Genomic DNA, 18,455 nt, shown 5'->3' with positions numbered 1-18,455 from the left:
GTTTTGATTCACCCAAATTTGTCTAAGAATTTGTTTACTTTGTTCTTGTCTTAATTTAATTATTTTCGTCGAAAATCAACCCCATCTTATTTCTTTGAGTCATATTAATTAGAACTTGTCTTAGATTATGTTTTTAAGTGTTTTAGTTCATTAGAAAACCAAAATTTGTCCAAGTTTGTGTGAGAGTCCCAAAATTGCCCAGATTGTGTTTTTAAGGTAGTTTTGAGTGTTTAGGGGCTGTTTTGAGTCTTTTGGTTTGTTTTAGTGTTTTAAAGTATAGTTTTGCATTCTTTGAGTCTAGTTAGTGTTTTAAACTTTGTTTTTACGTTTTCAAGTCAGTTTCTAAGTGATTTAGCAATCCCTCCTAATCCCCGGCCTAGAACGATCCCTACTTACATACTTTACTACAATTGATAAAAAGAGGGTTTAATTTGTGTGTTTAGTTATTTTACGCATCAGTCTTCAGGAAAGACAATAGGCTCATCCTCAAAAACTCTATCGATCATGATGCAACCATCATCTGCATCCACCTCAAGACAAACATGCCCCTCCAGCCTCCTCCTACCACAGTGAAAACACATTTTGAACAACTTTTCATAATTGACTAGGATATGGTTGTCTTCTTCATGGTTCACTGTCAAAACCCTCTTCAACAGGATCTAAGATCCACCTTAAGCAGTACCTTCACAAACAATCCATTCAAACGAAGGGTAACTTCATCCACCCTGAGCACACGACCAATTGGTTGCGTGATATCTTTTATGATATTCTTCTCCTTTAATTGAACTAGCACCATTGGCCGTCTAGCCCATATAACCAGCTTGGTGATAACGTCAGTATCCTTGAAATTTGTAGTCCATTGTGAGACCATAATTTTTTAGGGCCGTAGTAAGGCTAATCGGAATACAATTATCTCAGAAGTCATGTCATAGACTCAATAGTTCCGAGTGGGCTAGATCAAACGGAGCAACGGTGCCACCATCACTCTATTCTAGGGCAATGGGCGAAGTTCGGGTGACTTCGTGAGGATGACCATGCTTGTTTTGCACCACACATGGTCTAATTTGGTATGAAATAAGCCAGATCTTGATATGTCTTAGAGTTCCTACAATCTAAGAATTATCGTGCGCTACAACTTATCACAACTTCTAAAAGGGTGCAATATCTATTTCTAGATATTCTTTAGGATTCTCCCAGATTAAAAAAGGATTCTATCCTAAAAAAGTCTCTCTCCCAACTGGTATAAATACACCCGTCTATATTCCATCTCTAGTAACACAATCTTTGCACTCTAATTCTCTTGCCCATTGCTTGAGTCTTATATTTGCTTATTAACTTGATTGTCGGAGAGCCTTTGGCTGGCACACCCCTAGTGTTAGGTTTGCTCACGGTTGTTTACTATTTTAAAGGTTACTCGGATTTGTGCCTTTACACTCAAGGCAGTGTGTGAATTTGGTTCCAACTTCCACCTTTCCAGATGAAAGATTTTCCCACGAACGTACCATGGCCTATTTTGCAGCACATACGAGAGATCATCCTCATAAACTCCAGCATGAACCATTTCTTTCCAAAGTGGTCCAAGTAGAATGTGTTTTTTACTTCATTTTCAGGGAATTTAAACGGATGAACATCATTCATTTTCAGGGACCACAAAGATTGATTTTCAAATTCAAGGACTATCTTGATGAACTAGGTTAATTTCAGGGACTATTTGAGATAAAAACCCTTCTATAACCCCCTATAAACATTAGATAATTTTTCATTGTTTTACATAATCATACATAGAGTGCACTAAATATTGGAGAGTCTCATTGTGTCCATATGAGAGAGTTTTCAACACAATCGTGGTTCATGGAGCCTTGTGATTTGGAGTGCTACTATTACAAGGATGGGGTCGTTGTATCTTGGGAGACAAGTGCCGATCAACCTTGAGCACCGTAGTGGGGTGTAAACTTGTCTTAAGGACTAAGTGTTCAACATTTGCCTTGACCAAATATTTAGGTTTTTCTAATCCATTATGTAAAGTTCATTTCAAGTTGGTAACCCATGTGCATGCATTACTTTGATATATAATTGTATGAATTATTTCTTGATTTTCTATGTGATTTAATATAGCAATTAGACCCTAATTTTTCCAACAACGTCCACCTTGTAATCTCTAAATAGTAGCAAATAACCATGCTCAGTCATCTGCCAACACTTAGCAAATTTTCAACAATTCCATGAACTAACATAACTTCCCTTATGTACCTTTTTCCTTTCATTGTTTCAATTACCAGTGAGCCTTTTCTAATGACCTCTACAAGTACTCCAGTGCCTACTTGCACTTTAGCTTTAATATTTCTGTTTATATCCACTAGCAAATCCTCTTTAGAGGTCAAACAATTGTTGCACCCACAATATATGTACCATACATCACTCTTATTCTTTGCAGCAATAGCATGACTTGCATAAAACAGGTTTCCTATCTCTTCTGCCTGATTAGAAAAATTCACTTGTTGCACAGACTTGTTGAGATTGCAGTCTTAGCAATATGGCCAAATTTACTGCACTTGTGACATTTGGGCTTTTCCCTTGTTCCAGCACTTTCCATAGTATAGCTTATCACAACTTTTACAAGGCATCTTAGCAACATTGTTACCTTGCCATTGCTTCACAGGAGCATTGGTCTTGTTAGGCCATTGCGTCCCCTTGGTTTTAGAATTCTTCAGAAACTTTGCATTACTAGCTTGACCACTAAACCTGCCAGTTTGCTTACATGTGATGTCCATGATAGAAAATGCCTTTTCTGTGTTATTCTCACTATGCCTACTAACCCTTGTTCATATCCTTTTAGTATAGCCACAACATCCCGTGCGTCATTGGTCTCCAAATCTTTGGTGTTTTCAATCACATAAGTTATGCTATCATAAGACATAGGCAAATTTATCAACAATTATTGCACAACTCATTGATGACTTATTTCTTCACCATTACCCTTCATTTGGTCAATCAAATCAAACAGTTTAACAAAGTACACATAAAGAGATTCATTCTTACCCGTACGTGTGTATTCAAATTCACGTCTCCAATGAATTCTTGCTTCAAGATGTCCTTGACTGACTTGGTAGTTTTCTGATTGGCAATTCTGGAAAAATTTATCTGAAACGGCTCCTTGAATGATACCAACTGCTCTTGCATCTTTGATAGTATTCTCTCGCATCAGCTTCTTCTCCTCAGCCGAGAGATTTCCTTCCTTCAATTTCAAAACCCTTTTCAACCAAATTCTAGAATTCATGAGACTTGAAGATGGTTTTTTACACGTCCCGACCCCCATATTCTCTGAATACCCGGATAGGCACGTGCTAGTCGATACCTGAAGGTGACGAAAACCATTTATTGAATACAAGAGTAATGATTAGGAGAAAATGAACATGAATAATCATTAGAATCTAAAGGTAATAAACAAAGTTTAAGGAATTGTCTAGAGTGCACAGAATACATTCTAATTCAAGATCACAAAAGGAAAGATCATTACAAGATATCACCCAAATGAGTGATAGACTGCTACTGGTAGGCGAATGCCTCGTACGTTGTGTCGTAGTCCTCATTTCTAAGACCTGAATGGGGTGCAAAACAAAGGTGAGTGGACCAAGTTCATATATATAATAATAATAAAACAGTTATCAAGATACTAACCCCCACAGTTTATATAAAGAAAACTACTAGCATAATAAGTGATAGGTTTACTGAAAATCCTAGCATGCCGAAAACATCTCAAAAGACATATTGCGGAAATCAAAATATCAATCGTCTCACAGATTGCCTCGTAAGCGGTGTGTTGCCAGTAAGATCACTAAATAAATATAACTTCCGACCCTATGCCAGCACCGTGGTCTCTGCGCCCGTAGCCAGAGAGTACAAACTCCCAGCCCAATGCCTGCTCCGTGTCCCTCAACCCATAGCTAGGGATTATTTCTCCCGGCCTAACTACCAACACCAGATCCTCACCCTAGGCGGCATAGTGTCCACTAGGTACACACAAATAATTATGCCTCTCAAATATAACCACTTCATAGTATAAAGTCATTCATCGTGTATACTATAAAGAGGGGTTTTGAAAATATGTTCTAGCATCCTATCGTCATCCATCAAATAGTCTACCAGTTCATGGTTTTTATAGAAAATACGATATATTAAAATATAGCTCAATATAGGCCATCAATTAATTCCTTAAAAAATAACGAGACGATAATCAACATTTCAATAAACATGCTTAACATAAAATCAGTTCATAAACTCGTAAGGCATGCATTTCATTTATGCAAATAAACTATAAAATTATGCAAATTTTAGAAGGGGTCCACTCACAGATACTCTGTAGCAGCAGAGTTGTGCGGAAAAGGATTAAGGAAATCCCCACTAGCAACTTCACCTAAGCACAAAAATGTACAATTTATCAAACTACCCAACTATAGAATTCCAGGAAATGGAAATGGGTCTTGGGTTTGGATCCGGATTAGGGTTTAGGTTTAGGTTAAATAGGATTAGGACCTATTGGTTTTTGGGTTTGGGTAGTTTAGGAACAAATGGGTGGTTTGGGCTTGAGCCCAAACCCACACAACACACATACACACATACACACATGCCAGCACACACACATGCATGCACAACACACACACACACACACACACACGGCGCAACACACACACACACACACACCCACGTGCACCACACACACTCACACACGAGCACCACACCCACTCACACACGCTTACACACACACACACACACACACACTCACACACATGCACCGCACACACTCACACACGCTTACACACACACACACACATACACACTCACACGAACACACACACACACACCATACACATACAGTACACGCACACACCCACACACACACACCACACAACACTCAGCCTATGCAAGGCACGGCCCGTAGGCCAAATAACCAAAAAAGAAAGCTAGGCTGGTCCAAATACGGGCAAAGGCCCGTGGGTGTTTTGAAATGGCCTGGATGGCCTGCATAGTGCCCGGGGAAGAACACTGGAGCTACTACAGCTTCGGCCGACGGCGAACAAGTAAACCAACATCCAAACCATGTACCAAAATGAAGAGGGAAGAGAGTGGAGTATTTTCATACCCTTGCTTCACCGTGAACGGCCGTGAGTGTTCGGAAGAACCCTTGAAGGTCACGGGTTCGCCGAAAAGTGTGGGTGAGCCTCCCCCGCGCCGTTCCCATCCTCAAAACCTTGGAAGAACAATGTAGATTTCAACACACAACGCCCAACAACATCAATGGCGATTTCAAAAGGAATTTAAACTTACCTAGCCGGAAAAATAAATGGAGAAAACCGTCGAAGGTCTTTTCTCTGGATTTCCCGATCTCGCTGCGACGAAGAGAGAGAGAGAGAGAGAGAGAGAGAGAGAGATGATGACGATGATGGTATACAACAGGAGCCACATGCAGGTTTGTTTGGTTGGTCACGGTGCAGAGAGAGAAAGGGAGAGATGAGAGTTCTTGTGAGAGAGAGATATTTCAGAAAATGGAGAGGCAGAGCTCCTGAAGAGAAGAAAGCTAGGAAGCTGCCACTTGGCAGTTTAGGAGGAATAAGGTATCTAGATCGACAATTAGGATTAAATGAGATAAGGGACTAAATTGATAGACTTAGATATGTTTCAGGGAGGAATATAGAAATATAAATAAAAATGTGGGGGTGGGTATAACAGTTTTCATCTTGATCTTACAGAAATCAAAGTTATCTCCATTAAAAATTGGTAGCTCGTAGCTCACTCCCTCCAGATCCAGCCATGCTAGATTTGAATCTCGTCGAATCAAAGCTCGAAGCAACAAACAATTGCTTCAAAATCAGCTCACAATTTCACATTCAGCTTGATGCCCGGATTTCAAATCGAAACCGGCTCGGCCATACTAGAATTCAACTTCTCATACACCAAAACAAGATTACAAATTACCAGCAATGGTTTTGGATTGTATATGAGCAAAAGAGTGAGATGGAAGCATGAGAAAGAACATGCAGAGAATATGACTCTGCTAGATTTCCATTACATTCATACTGAGCATATGAGCTCACAGTACAAGACAAGATGACAGTTAGAGAAGAGAGAGAGGCTTACAATTTTGATTCAATCTCAGCCCTTTATTCTACTTAGCCTATGAGCTAATGATAACATTATAAGGCCCATAAGCCACACTAATGAACTCTCCAATAACATAATTACAAGTAGAAATTCAGTGTAGGATTTTTATTTCAACAGAAGAGTAGGGTTTTTCTAGGGTTTTTACTCTTGTAGGAGTCTCGGAGGAGAGCATGATTTTCCAGTGGAGAAGACTTTGAATTTCAGCTCTTTATATGTATAGGCATGCATGCTATACAGACTCTCTTATATTATTTATTTTGTATACACGCCCATTAACCTGTTTATATTGTAGTTAAATTATATGCTTAGGATTTTTACTGTGTTCCTCTCCCCACCCCCACACCGCGCTCCTATCTCTATTAAATCTCTTGCAACTGATAATCTGGATGGATCGAAGTGATACCGGCAATGAAGCTAATGTTAAGTCACCTTTTTCATAGCAAACTGTATTATTGTCTTCTGCATTGAAAACCCTTCGTGGAAGCCTTCTTCAATAGGGCTCGCCATGTCGGCAATTATGCCAAACAACAAAAAGTAAAAAAAAAAAACCTTCTCACCTTTTTTATTTAATTTTTAATTTTAAATAGGTTGTGTTATGTTTACATGACTGAGGTTGGCGCAAAAAAATTTTATGTTGCATGTAATTACTAAACTGTCCATTTTTTTTACAGAGTTTTGATTGACAATGCAATTTCTGTTAATATGTAATTTAGCTAATACTTTAACTTCGAAATGGACCTTAAATTTGGGGTTTTTGGGCCTCGTTATCCGCCCATCTCTTACAAATTGGACCTAGTAAGTACAATTGGTGCTTATTTTCACCAGCTTCCGCGGTATTAATCCTCCATTCTATGTTATTTTTGCGAAGGATATCATGGTTTTCATGCGTGGAACTAAGAGCTCTTTGTGTAACATGATGAATTTTGTTGACGAATACTGCTTCAATTCTAGACACCGCATAAGCAAATTGAAATCTTTCGTTTTCATCGGCAGATATGAGGCCAACCGAAGAGCTATTGTTCAACGATTCTTTGTGTTGGCCGAGTATATCTAGGTTTCCTATTTTTTAAGGTCACCCGAAAAGGTTCCACTTCCAAGATATTGCAGATTCCGGGATCCACATCCAAGCTATTGCAGATAAGGTTTGTTGCAAGTTGTCAACTTAGAAAGGTTTCAATGCTTTCGCAATCAGGGAGGCTCCAACATTAATTCCGTGATCCAGAGGCTCTTGGTTTTTTGCATTGAAATTTATGCTTCGCCTCCCAATTTATTTCATGTGGTTCAAGGTTGCATTAGAAATTTCTTTTTGTCTGGCTATCCTTTTAAAAGGAGGCGCGTCTCTATTAGCTTGTAGTTCTTGTTGCAAGCCTAAAAGAGGAACGTGGCTTGTGGTGTAGTCTCTTCTTCCTCTCTGGCTTTGATTGGTTATGTCACATGTTCTTTAACGATAATATTCAATTGCTAAAATCCACTAAGAAATCTTCAGTTTGAAGGGGTTCAATATGGTCCCTTTTCTACAGTTCTTTTCAGTGGAGTATAAGATCTCTTTTTTTTTTTTTCAGCATATAATTTAACTACAATATAAACAGGTTACGTATTGAACAATTTTGTGTGTGGTGCATGTGTGTGTGTGTGGTGCACGTGTGTGTGTGTGTCCGTGTGAGTGTGTGTGTGTGTGTGTGTGTGTGTGTGTAAGCGTGAGTGGGTGTGGTGCTCGTGTGTGAGTGTGTGTGGTGCACGTGTGTGTTGCGCCGTGTGTGTGTGTGTTGTGCATGCATGTGTGTGTGAGTCTGAATCCCTATTGAACAAAAGTCCTATTTCTTCTTCAAATTGAATCAACATCATTGATCAAGCAATTAAACATTCTTACTGGCAAATAATTGACCCAAGAGTTGAGCAGATATATAGGGATTGGAAAAAGGGGACGCACCAAAAGTAAAGGTCAACACAACTCTGCGAATTAAACTATATATCTAATTTACCAGAAAACTTTGTAAAATTGACAGTGTACCTAATATAAGCACTTAATTTTTCTATTTAAAACAGTTTACCCATTCTTGATAAATAAAATATAGCTTAAGCTTAATTTATTAACAGCTTAATGCAGTTCAAAAGTATTTTCTATTGTGGCGAGAAGGAGAAGCTACAGCCACCCTCCTTTACTTTTTACTTTTTCCAGATGCATATGTACAGTTTACCTGCACCCTCATACCATGTGTCTTGAGCTGTTATCTATCCTCCACTTGCAGCATTTTCACTCTTCTGCACGGAAACCTTGATAGCAAACGATTTCATCTGTTACCGGTTAATGGAGATGTCTTCTGCACAAATGGACTACAAAGAGGGAGAAAACCAGTATTAGGAAAACACATTATACTCAAAATCATCACACTAAAGATATTTTCAAACAAATCACAATCCATCACACAAAGTGCATCCAACTCCAAGGCAAGACTAAGCAAACACACAAACTGTATAAAAACCCAATAAAGGTAGAAGTGTAACAATATTGTTATGCATCTAGATTTACTCATAGATAACGAACATAAGAATTTGATGATCTAGTTACTGCTCCAAGGAAAAATGAAATAAAATTCAATGGTTAAAATTAATCCTTATATAAATGTATTCTCCACATCCATATCATTCAAGTACAATGAAATTCAATCGTTTCAACCAAAAAAAAAAAATCCTGATTGACTTGAGTTCAGGACATTCAAGCATAACATAATTGAAATATGTGCAAGAGATTCCTTGAAAACATAACATACAAACAAAACTTAATTGAAAGTAGAAAGAAAAACTTGGACATGAGAACCGAAACTAATATTCGTAAAGTGTATAGTATACTCTCATTATCATACTTTCTTTCTCTCGCTGTAAAACTGAAAGAGCAACACAGAAGGAAGATAAAACCAAATCCCATATAAATTAAGATGCTATCCAACGTCCCTAGTCCTTAGCCCCAAACCCAATAGCCCAAAATCCCGATAGCACAAAAAATTATTACCTCCTTAAAAACATGTTCTTTCAAAAAGTTACATGGTGTCGGACATTAGGTACTTCAGGGTCATCTGCAAACCAAAATTCATCATTAACATCAACATAGTTCTGAATCATAAAGAATTAGGAATCAAATTATTTTTGGAATATATATGCTATAACCAAAAAAAGCAAACTTTCATAGCCACAACTGCTTGCATTCAGCACAATCGGTAAACCCATTAATCCAAAATCCATAAATAATCTAAATACTAATCAAATCAGCTAAAAAATAAATAAAAACCCAGACCATAATTTTCAAAAAGGAAAAGAAAATCCAAAAAAAATGAAAGCTTTTGCAGTAGTATTTTTCATACCTACACGCCATTGAGGAATGGGATCAGGCAGTGAGAAGGGCTCTGGGTGAGTCGATTCCAATGGAAGCACTTGCAATTTAGGGAACCATAAGTACTATTAGCATAAACGCTTAGTTTGTGCCCAAGAATGAAAGAGAAAAGGGGAGACCAAAGTCAGAAAATCACCTGTTTCTAACACTTTTTAATTCTCAGAGAGAGAAAACTCTCGAGCTTTTGCAGAAGGGGAATTGTGTTTTGTCGAGGTTTTGAGTTGTAGGTGGAGCGGCTAGGGTTTGAGTATGGAAGAGATGAAAATTGGAGAGAGCACTTGTTTTGGCTGAAGCACGGGTGAAAATCGGGTCTTAAGGCTGAGTGGCTTTTTTGTTAATAAAGAGAAAGGTGGTTAAAAGTATCCGAGTGGCAGTCTTGTAAATAAACTGAAATGTCTTATAAAACACTGTTCATATAAATAGTGCGATTTCCCCTCCTACTTTAGACTAAAGTAATATGATACTTGGCATTTGAGTTATTGTTTGAGCCTCAAATTCACATTTTCGGCCAATTTGAAGTCAGCCCAGAAAGGTGGCTGCAAACCTAGGCCCAATAGAGAGTTATTCGATCTAGTAGCAAGATGTTGATGGCTTGGTCAAGTTCCAGATGGGTAGGATTATTGGAGAGTCAGGATGGGTTTTGATAACATTCGAATAGAATTATTCTAAGGATCAAAACTTGTGGCTGACTGGACAAAGAATGAATCAGTCACATAATAAGTCTATATTCAGAGTTCTAGTCGAAGAAGGTGAGACTTGGCAACGAAAGAGTTTAGACCGAGAATAATTCTGAGCAAATTTAGAGAAGTTACAAGGAATTGGAATATTATTAAAATTTTACAACTCGGCACACAAGGCCATTACGATTTTTTTTTCCTCTAAGTACATGAGGATTTGCAATGTAGAAAGCCCTTTCAACTCAAAACACAAACACAAATGCTCTACGCGAAATCTTCCATAACCTTGAGAAACTTATCCTAACACCTCCGTCCGCACATATTCAGTTTGGTTGAATGTCACTGGGTTGACAAACCGGCAACATATTCAATCCGGTGGAGCATCGCTGGAGCCGTAGAGCTAATCGGCTTAGGAGTACTTTCAATTTGGTTAAACAAAACTAATCGGCTGTAGAACTAATCTAAGTCTCAACCAATGAAGAATTTTTTATTCTTTCATCAAAAGAGGTCACTTCATTAGCTTCCTCTGTAAAATAAGGTGTTCTATAAGGGGTTACTCACAATTACATTACAGAGTTTGGCATTCAGACGGTCGAACTAGATTCACTATAAAGACACTCATCTCCTTTGGGTATTTTTGCGCTTACAGCCTAATACTATTCGGCCCAATTATATTCTCACTAATATAGTTGAAGCTATAGAACCTGATGCAGAAGATCCTGAACTTCGCAATGAACTAAGTAACCTTGTCTTCGGGTTCTAAAACCCTAGGCTGAGAGTGTTCCTTCCTCGGCTGTAATCGATAAATAAAGAAGTTAGCTCGTAGCCCATTTGACTACACCACCACATCTACTTTACTTGCCCGACCAACCTCGGTCGTGAGTTGTCACACCAACATTCACAAAAAAGATATAGTTAGCTCAATAGTTGCTTGGCCTACACGCCACGTAAGCTTTGTATTTTTTTTGGGTCAACATTTTGGCACACCTAGTTTGACCACATTGCTAAAAATTGTGAAGTTCAAATGATGTTTCAATGTTCCAATTTGGCTCAATTGAGCCAACTGGACAAGATTAAAGTTCAACTAGAAAGAGTTCAACTAGAAAGACACATTGAAAAGAGAGAAGATTTTTTATGGAAATGAAGAGATGAGGAAATCCTTCTCTGAGATGTTAGAATGAATGCTCACATTACCTCACAAGAACAATGGATAAAAAAAGATAGAACCCATTTTAATCATGGTTAGATGATGAGCACTTTCCTTTTGTTCTTGGGTATAGATCAATTCCGTTTGGAGTATAGTTAGTTCAAAAGGATGGGGGACAATTTTCTGGTTTGCCCCAATCAAGCTTCGGTTCAAGAAGATTGTCAATTTGACCAAAGAAGTTAGGCTGTCTATTCGCTCGGCTGAGGCAGAACAGTTGGTCCGCTTAGAAGAAAAAGTTAGGCCTCCTTTTCTTTCGTTCGAAAGTAAAAATTTGGTTGGTTTAGAAGAAAAATTTTCTTAAACGAATTAAGAATTTGGCTCAAAAGCTGATTTTTCAAACATGGCCTCAGACACAAAAACCGTGTCAATTGATATGGTTATTGGAGATAAAGCTGATATAGAGCGATCCTGTTCGGATGAGTTGTTCAAATTAAAAGCCTTGATTTGTCAAGTAATTATGCTCGAGGGAGGGGGCATACTAGTTCAATGCATTTGGCAGTGGAAAATCGAAAATATTTGGCCTAGTCAAAAATATTTGGAGATGATACTTTACTCTACCTATAGCAAAATAAAAAAAGTTGAAAACGTTGGTATCAAAAGATCTTGACATCAAACGATGTTGGCTCGGAATAAAGCATCGTTGGCCTCCTCTTCATTATGGTTTGGCCATTTTTGTTTTCGTTTGCTAGGAAAATAATAACTTTTATTTTCTTAACAATTCGGTTGTTCATGCCGATGCATAAGAAAATCAGGGGGTGCAATTTTAATGGTCACCCATTTTAGTTGGTAGGCCGTTATGTGGACTAGTTAGTTACTTCGGCTGAAAAAGTTCATATTATTGTCTCGTCTAGAATCAATAAATTTCATTTGGCTGCACAAACTGATACTCCAAGAAAAATAGTTAAAGCTGCCAAACCTGGTGTAGAAGATCCTGAACTTCCCAATGAATTAAGTAACCGATCAGGTTCTAGAACCCTAAGGTAAGAGTGTTCCTTTCTCGATCGTAGTCGCTAAGTTAAGAAGTTAGCAGTGGGTTAGACACTACCAACACATCTACTCTACTTACCGCATTCACAAGAAAGACCTCAATAGTTACTCGGCATGCGTGCCACATAAGCTTTGTACATTTTAGGGACAACAGTTATACATCATCTTACTTTGAAGAGCTAATATTGGTTTTTTTTTTTTTTTTTTTTGAGATAAATATATAAATAGCTAAAAAATTTCTAAGATGTTTGAGGCTTGGCCCATTTTTTTATCAGTAGTTGCATACGTAGTTGGTGGAGCCTATATGCATAGCATGCTCATATCAAGGGTAAGCTAATTGACTAATCGCTATGAGTTCGCGTACTAACTATCCGTGTTCAGCTGCCCTGTGCCCTTGGGATGGAAGCAATATAAGATGGGTAGTGAAATCCACACGCACATTTTTACCTCTCACACATTTTTGTTAATTTTTGTTTATTAATTTTCTTCAATTCATTCAATTTAACGGCCGAAAATTGAAAAATGTGTGTGAGATGTAAAACTGGGTGTGTTGATAACACTCTATATATTCCTTCTAAGATAATAAAGACACACATCTCATTATTTTTGAAGATTCTAAGCAGAGTAAGCCTATAGTAATTAGAAGGTACAACAATATGTATAGTGCCAAAGCCTCATAGCACCATCTTTCTTTTTCATTTTTAATTTGAAGCCTCATAGCATTTAGGCTTCAAATGAAACAAAAGAGAGAACAATATTGGAAAGAAATTCGGAAATACTGGGTATCCAACTTGATGAAGTATATGTCTGTAATTGAAATCCAAATTTTGTCTGTTTTATAGTGGACTTGAAAATGCTTATAAACAGTAATTATAAAAATGGGTATAGATATATACTTTTTCTTTTGTTACAAGGAGGTCAGAAAAGCTAAACATTTCATGTATATAACCAAAAGTGTCATTGGAGCAGGAGTTTGTAAAAGAACCTAGCTATTTCTATTGCCAATTGGTATAGGATGGATGTTCACATTCTTCATGCACTCAAAGCACGTAGTTATTTATGTGTAGAGCCTAAAAGATCACGGGGCTCCCATATCATCCAATATATGTCCATTTCTCAAGTAAGGAGACGTGTTGAAAGTATAAATTCCGCATTAAAAACTAAAGATCGAACCTTGCAAGCACTTATAATGAACTAGATCAGTCCACCTATTTTCAGTTGGTTTTACAGTGTTCCTAAAGTTTTCTTCACTCATTAACATGTCAACATGGGTCTTTGAACGGAATTGATTCTTGAGATATATATCTTCATCAAATTCTTCAATCGACGACTAGCTAGTAATATAACCATGCATCCAACCCAAGTTTTTAGAGATTAATAATAAGAAAGCTTAGGATATGAATAAGATTCCCTAGTACTATATAAAGTTGAGAGGCACGAAATAAGATAAACCCTAATCCTTTTAGTAGGGGGAGACACCCACATTGGCAGGAGTACTGAAAAATCCATCTTTCATGAGGACGTCATCTCCTTCCTGCAAAAACCCATTATACAAATTCATAAATTTCCAATTGAAATACCCTTCGAAACTTGTTTTTTTCATGTGCATTAATTTTCGTTGCAAGTGAATGAAAGAGGCGTAATAGCACTAGTTCAGTCACTAGGGTTTCCATCTAAGAAACTCAGAGCGATTAGGGTTGAGGTATACCTGCTGGCGGATGTTAGTTTTCTTCACGGGTTGATCAGGCAGAAGTCCGAAGTGGATGTGAGGGAAGTGGGCCCACTGAGAGAAAACAAAACAAATATACCCACAAAATTAACAAGTAACAAAAACATTCAAAACCTCTAAAAGTCAAAAGAACAACACAACCACTCTCATTAGGCATAGCAGGCTAGTTATCTGCATATATATGGTAGCTATGAAAAGTGAAACCCTAGCTGGTTAAAGTTGAAACCGAAGCTTATTATAAAAGCTTACATTCTTTGCAGCAGCACTAAAGGCCTCTCTGTGGCTTATATCAGGATTTCCAGCTTTAATACGTTGTATCTCCTCCCTGCAAAATATAAACAATTTCATAGTTATGCTTCGAAAGAAAGTATGTGTATATATATATATATATAGAGAGAGAGAGAGAGAGAGAGAGAGAGTTAAGTAATTACAGCATAGACATTTATATATATAGAAAGCAATTAAGTGTAACTGTGTATTAGTTTATGTTATTACTCACTTGATAAAGCGGTTGTAGGCAGATGGCACTCTCTGTCTCTTCTCCGGAGCTGGACATCCAATGTAGACATTTCGCAGAGAGACAAAAGCAGACAGATGTACATTATAATCACTTCGCTGGCCTTTTTTTTCTTTGTGTTTCCTTTAATAGATAATTATGTGATACTACGTTTTAAAATTTTGATCCTCTCATATCACCACTTCTATTAATTCTGTACATTAGAATTAAGAACAAGCTAAAAGCAAGATGATCGAAGAAATATATATATATAGTGTTCATCTAAGGTTCTCTACATGGACCCTGATCAGATTTGAAATACTCAAAACTGTTTGAAGAATGCTAGAAAAGAAGAAATGTACGTATATTTGTGGATCTGAAGTGAGCATTAGTAGCGGCCACTACACTCAGAACTAAATCTGGAACAACATGAAAGAAGAAATGCACATGAAATAAATGTGTGCTAAAGATTCTTGCCTCTCACGGTCTCATACACACAAAACTAATTGGTAGAGACATTGGGAACTGTTAAAGAGTAAGCCCAAACATTCAAAAGTTAGCTTGGCTTTTCTTTTGGAACTTTTTTCTTGATTGGCAAAGAGTCTGCTGTTTACGAAAAAGTCCTTAATCAAAGTGATAGGGATTCAGAAAGAAAAGAAAAAAAATGTTCTACTACGCTAAAAGAGACTTAAACTAAAACATGAAAAGGTAGTGGTGTGCTTATAGTACAAAAAGAAGAAAAATATCACTCACGTCTGTTGACAACTGCAGGAGGCTTAGGTATCTCCTGGTGATGGTCAAAGCCTCCTCCCCGGATCGGCATGGCTGATTCATTTGTATAATTAGGCTGGTGATTTGTGATTGTGTTTGATGGGGTGTTCCGGATCTCCTCCTGTTTTATATATATATATATACACACACACACACACACACATATATATATATATTTTATACATGATCCCATTAGAACATCAATATTTATAATACTTTTTCTGTGAGAAAAATGAAAATATTTGAGAGTTTAATTGAATAGCAGCTGCCTAACAAATTCTTACAAAATATGAGCATGAATTATACTAGTATGCAAATGTACAATTAGAACGAATCATATTTATATACATGTAATGAGCCAAAAAAGAAAACCTACAAGGAGATTGTGAGGAGTGGAGAAGAAATGATGTGGAAGGTGAAGTTGGTTATTATTATTAGGAGGCGGAAGAAGAAGGGCACGCATGTTGACGGAAAGAAGGTTGCTGCAGTGGCCACATCGAACAGTCACAGTCTTAAACAAACTGCTGCAAGGAACGCTCACCTACATACATAAACAAATAAATACACTTTTTAATACAATTAAAACCCAGGAAATTGATTGTTAAAGTAAGGTAAGAGTAAGATGAGCACGTACAGCTAGGACGGTGTCACAGAAGTTGCAATGGACATAACAGAGCTGATCGGTGGGAGAGAGGAGGTGTTGTTGTTGGTCCGGTGAATTAAAGACAGTGGATGAGGTTGCAGCTGAAGACATTCTTTCTTTCTAATTTCTAATGATAATGATGATCTGATGATGGTGATGATAGTGATTTTGTGATTTGATTGATGGGATTTTGACTGATCGATCTATCAGTGGGATTTTGATGATGTGTAGTAGACAGATTTTGGGTCTGATCTCACTGCTTGAGAATTGTTGATGATGAGTTACTATTAAGGAACGAGAAGAAAGAGAAAAGAAAGAGAGAGAGAGATGGCACTAATTATATAGTTGGGTTGGGGACCAGGTATATGGAACATCTACAGACTTAGAGAGTGTCGTTTTATTTAAGAAGTCATTCATCACTTAGTTTTTTTTGTATGTAAAATGTCTGTAGATCAATTCGAGTATGACAAGTTTGTATAAACTTTTCATTTTTTAATTTGCATGAGATATTTTGATAGGGTTGGATTATTACTTAACTATTGATTAACGTGCTTATTTTTTATTGGTGACACATCAAATGGTTTGCAAATGTAGTCTAAAATGATCTACTTAGCATTACTCATATATTGTTGTTAGAGTTATTACTCATGTTATTATTTGCTATGTGGATATATATATCAGCTATAGCTGATCATGTACATGTTTTTGGGTTCGTACAAGTTGTTGATATATCATAAGCAAGTAGGCCGCTGTACCAAGTTGTTTTTCTTTTTTCATGATCATATTTATAAAGATAAATAAATAAAAGATGAGAAAATTGTTTGGTTATCATTCCCAAAGGATGTGTGTGTGATAGAGAAAGAGACGGTGCAGAAGCGGCAGAGGTGGGGGAGAGGAAGAGAGAAAGGGACGTGTGCATGGGAGTGATTAGCTTTGGCTCATTCATCTGTTGTTTTCACACTTAAATATTTAAGAGAGAGAGGTTGTGATCAATTCACAGCCTTTAATTTGTCTCTCCTACTCCTCGGTTCTCTACAATTCCATATATTAATTTCCATTCTATCTATCAAATCAAATCTTATATTTTTCCGTCGACTGTACATGTTGTGTTAAAGTGTTAGCTCTTTAGTTACCGAGCACCTTCCTCTGCACCTATTTTCATTGGCTTTGTTTCTGTTCTCTCCTTGAAGGTCCAATCTAAGATTGCCAACTCAGACTTCGTTGGGATTGCAGTCTTCTCCTTCATATTGTTGGAATTTTATTCGGTCCACTGGGTACGTGTTCTATTTTAAAAACCGCGTTCCTCAGACTATATAACCTTAATTTGTATAAAATTATGTCAATTTCAAAGCTAGAAAACATGCATAGTATGATAGTGTCCTCGTACCAAATTTATAGTCAAGCAGCACTTAACAGTTCTTAAACCCTATCGCGGATGAGATTATGAGACTTGATTGAAAAATAGACAAGGAGGAGAAATTATAACATATATACATGAGGTAGGAATTTGTACATTTATCATCTGACATTGTGTCTAATATCTGATCTGTACATAAATACCACTTGGCATGGAGAAAACATTTCTACTAATGACCACCTTGGTTTTGTAAATTGTAACAATGTGCCACCTCTGTCAACTTCGAGAATTTATCATATAGCTAAATTTACCTTTTAATTTTACAAATGTTAGTTTATATAAAAACTATCAAATATTTCCAACAATTCACTTTAATAGACTTCAATACCTCCAAAGTTAATAACAACAAAACCCTCAATCCAAATACTACTAGATAAAATTATGGCAATTCCATCGGTTTATAAAAGAACCTGAATTCATTTCCATGAAAACATGATGTTTGACAATACCATCCACACCTCACAGCCTCATCCCCACCTCCTCAAGAAATCAGAAATATTTTTTTGTCGTGTTTATGTTTATGTTTATGTTTTTGCAATAAAAACTAGAATTTGTTTGTTTACACACAATTGTGATGACCTTTTGACAAAAGGTAGAGCTCCTGATAATTAGAGAACGGGTGGCAACTTGCCGCCGTTGCTCCCAATTAGCCAAACCCTCCTTCAACTTTGCCAATATATATCCATTTGATTTGTTAGGTTTACATCGCATACCGAAAGTATAATACCAAGAATTAATTAATTTAATTTTTTTAAATGAAAATTTCAACACAACGTGAAGGAGAAAGGATAACCACATGCCAAAGGGGGAAGGGTTGCGATGGTAGGCGGTCCGGTGACAGGTAAGCAGTCTTGTTGTAAGTTTGAATGAAAAGGATTTCTAACGATTTTAGGTGCAGGGTATTTTATTTAAATTTTTAGAGCAGTTTAGGGCAGTTTGGTATATTTAAGCATGTTTTTGTCTATAATGGATAGTTTTTAT

The 18,455-nt window shown here is 37.1% G+C and overlaps 1 protein-coding gene and 3 long non-coding RNA genes across 4 annotated transcripts in view; all 4 read right to left on the bottom strand.

Annotated features, from left to right (window-relative positions):
* Positions 1-18,455, bottom strand: part of LOC126604656 (uncharacterized) — a 74,203-nt gene that overhangs the window by 10,014 nt on the left and 45,734 nt on the right. The window lies entirely within an intron of this gene.
* On the bottom strand, positions 2,329-6,331 carry LOC126604670 (uncharacterized). Its single transcript, XR_007616710.1, has 5 exons — positions 5,326-6,331; positions 5,141-5,248; positions 3,518-3,599; positions 3,040-3,355; positions 2,329-2,903 (listed from the first exon to the last, which is right to left on the bottom strand). It is a non-coding gene; the product is annotated as an uncharacterized LOC126604670 (long non-coding RNA).
* LOC126604650 (uncharacterized) lies at positions 8,114-9,914 on the bottom strand. The gene is made up of 4 exons (XR_007616705.1): positions 9,684-9,914; positions 9,519-9,587; positions 9,170-9,233; positions 8,114-8,493 (listed from the first exon to the last, which is right to left on the bottom strand). It is a non-coding gene; the product is annotated as an uncharacterized LOC126604650 (long non-coding RNA).
* LOC126604560 (axial regulator YABBY 1-like) lies at positions 13,693-16,423 on the bottom strand. The gene is made up of 7 exons (XM_050271857.1): positions 16,049-16,423; positions 15,791-15,955; positions 15,397-15,535; positions 14,647-14,695; positions 14,397-14,472; positions 14,127-14,201; positions 13,693-13,952 (listed from the first exon to the last, which is right to left on the bottom strand). The coding sequence occupies exons 1-7, from the start codon at positions 16,166-16,168 to the stop codon at positions 13,881-13,883; spliced, it is 696 nt and encodes a 231-aa protein (XP_050127814.1). The 5' UTR covers positions 16,169-16,423; the 3' UTR covers positions 13,693-13,880.

This window comes from Malus sylvestris, chromosome 2, assembly GCF_916048215.2.
Source record: "Malus sylvestris chromosome 2, drMalSylv7.2, whole genome shotgun sequence".
NCBI classification, from domain to species: Eukaryota; Viridiplantae; Streptophyta; class Magnoliopsida; order Rosales; family Rosaceae; genus Malus; species Malus sylvestris.
Note: the sequence above shows the minus strand (reverse complement) of the source record. Positions and strands in the feature narration are given on the sequence as shown.

Coding starts and splice junctions, on each gene's coding strand:
- LOC126604560 (XM_050271857.1), bottom strand. CDS start 16,168: ATGTCTTCAGCTGCAACCTCATCCACTGTCTTTAATTCACCGGACCAA. Junction 15,536..15,790: donor CCACTCCTCACAATCTCCTT/GTAGGTTTTCTT, acceptor TATATAAAACAG/GAGGAGATCCGGAACACCCC. Junction 14,473..14,646: donor GCCTACAACCGCTTTATCAA/GTGAGTAATAAC, acceptor TATATTTTGCAG/GGAGGAGATACAACGTATTA.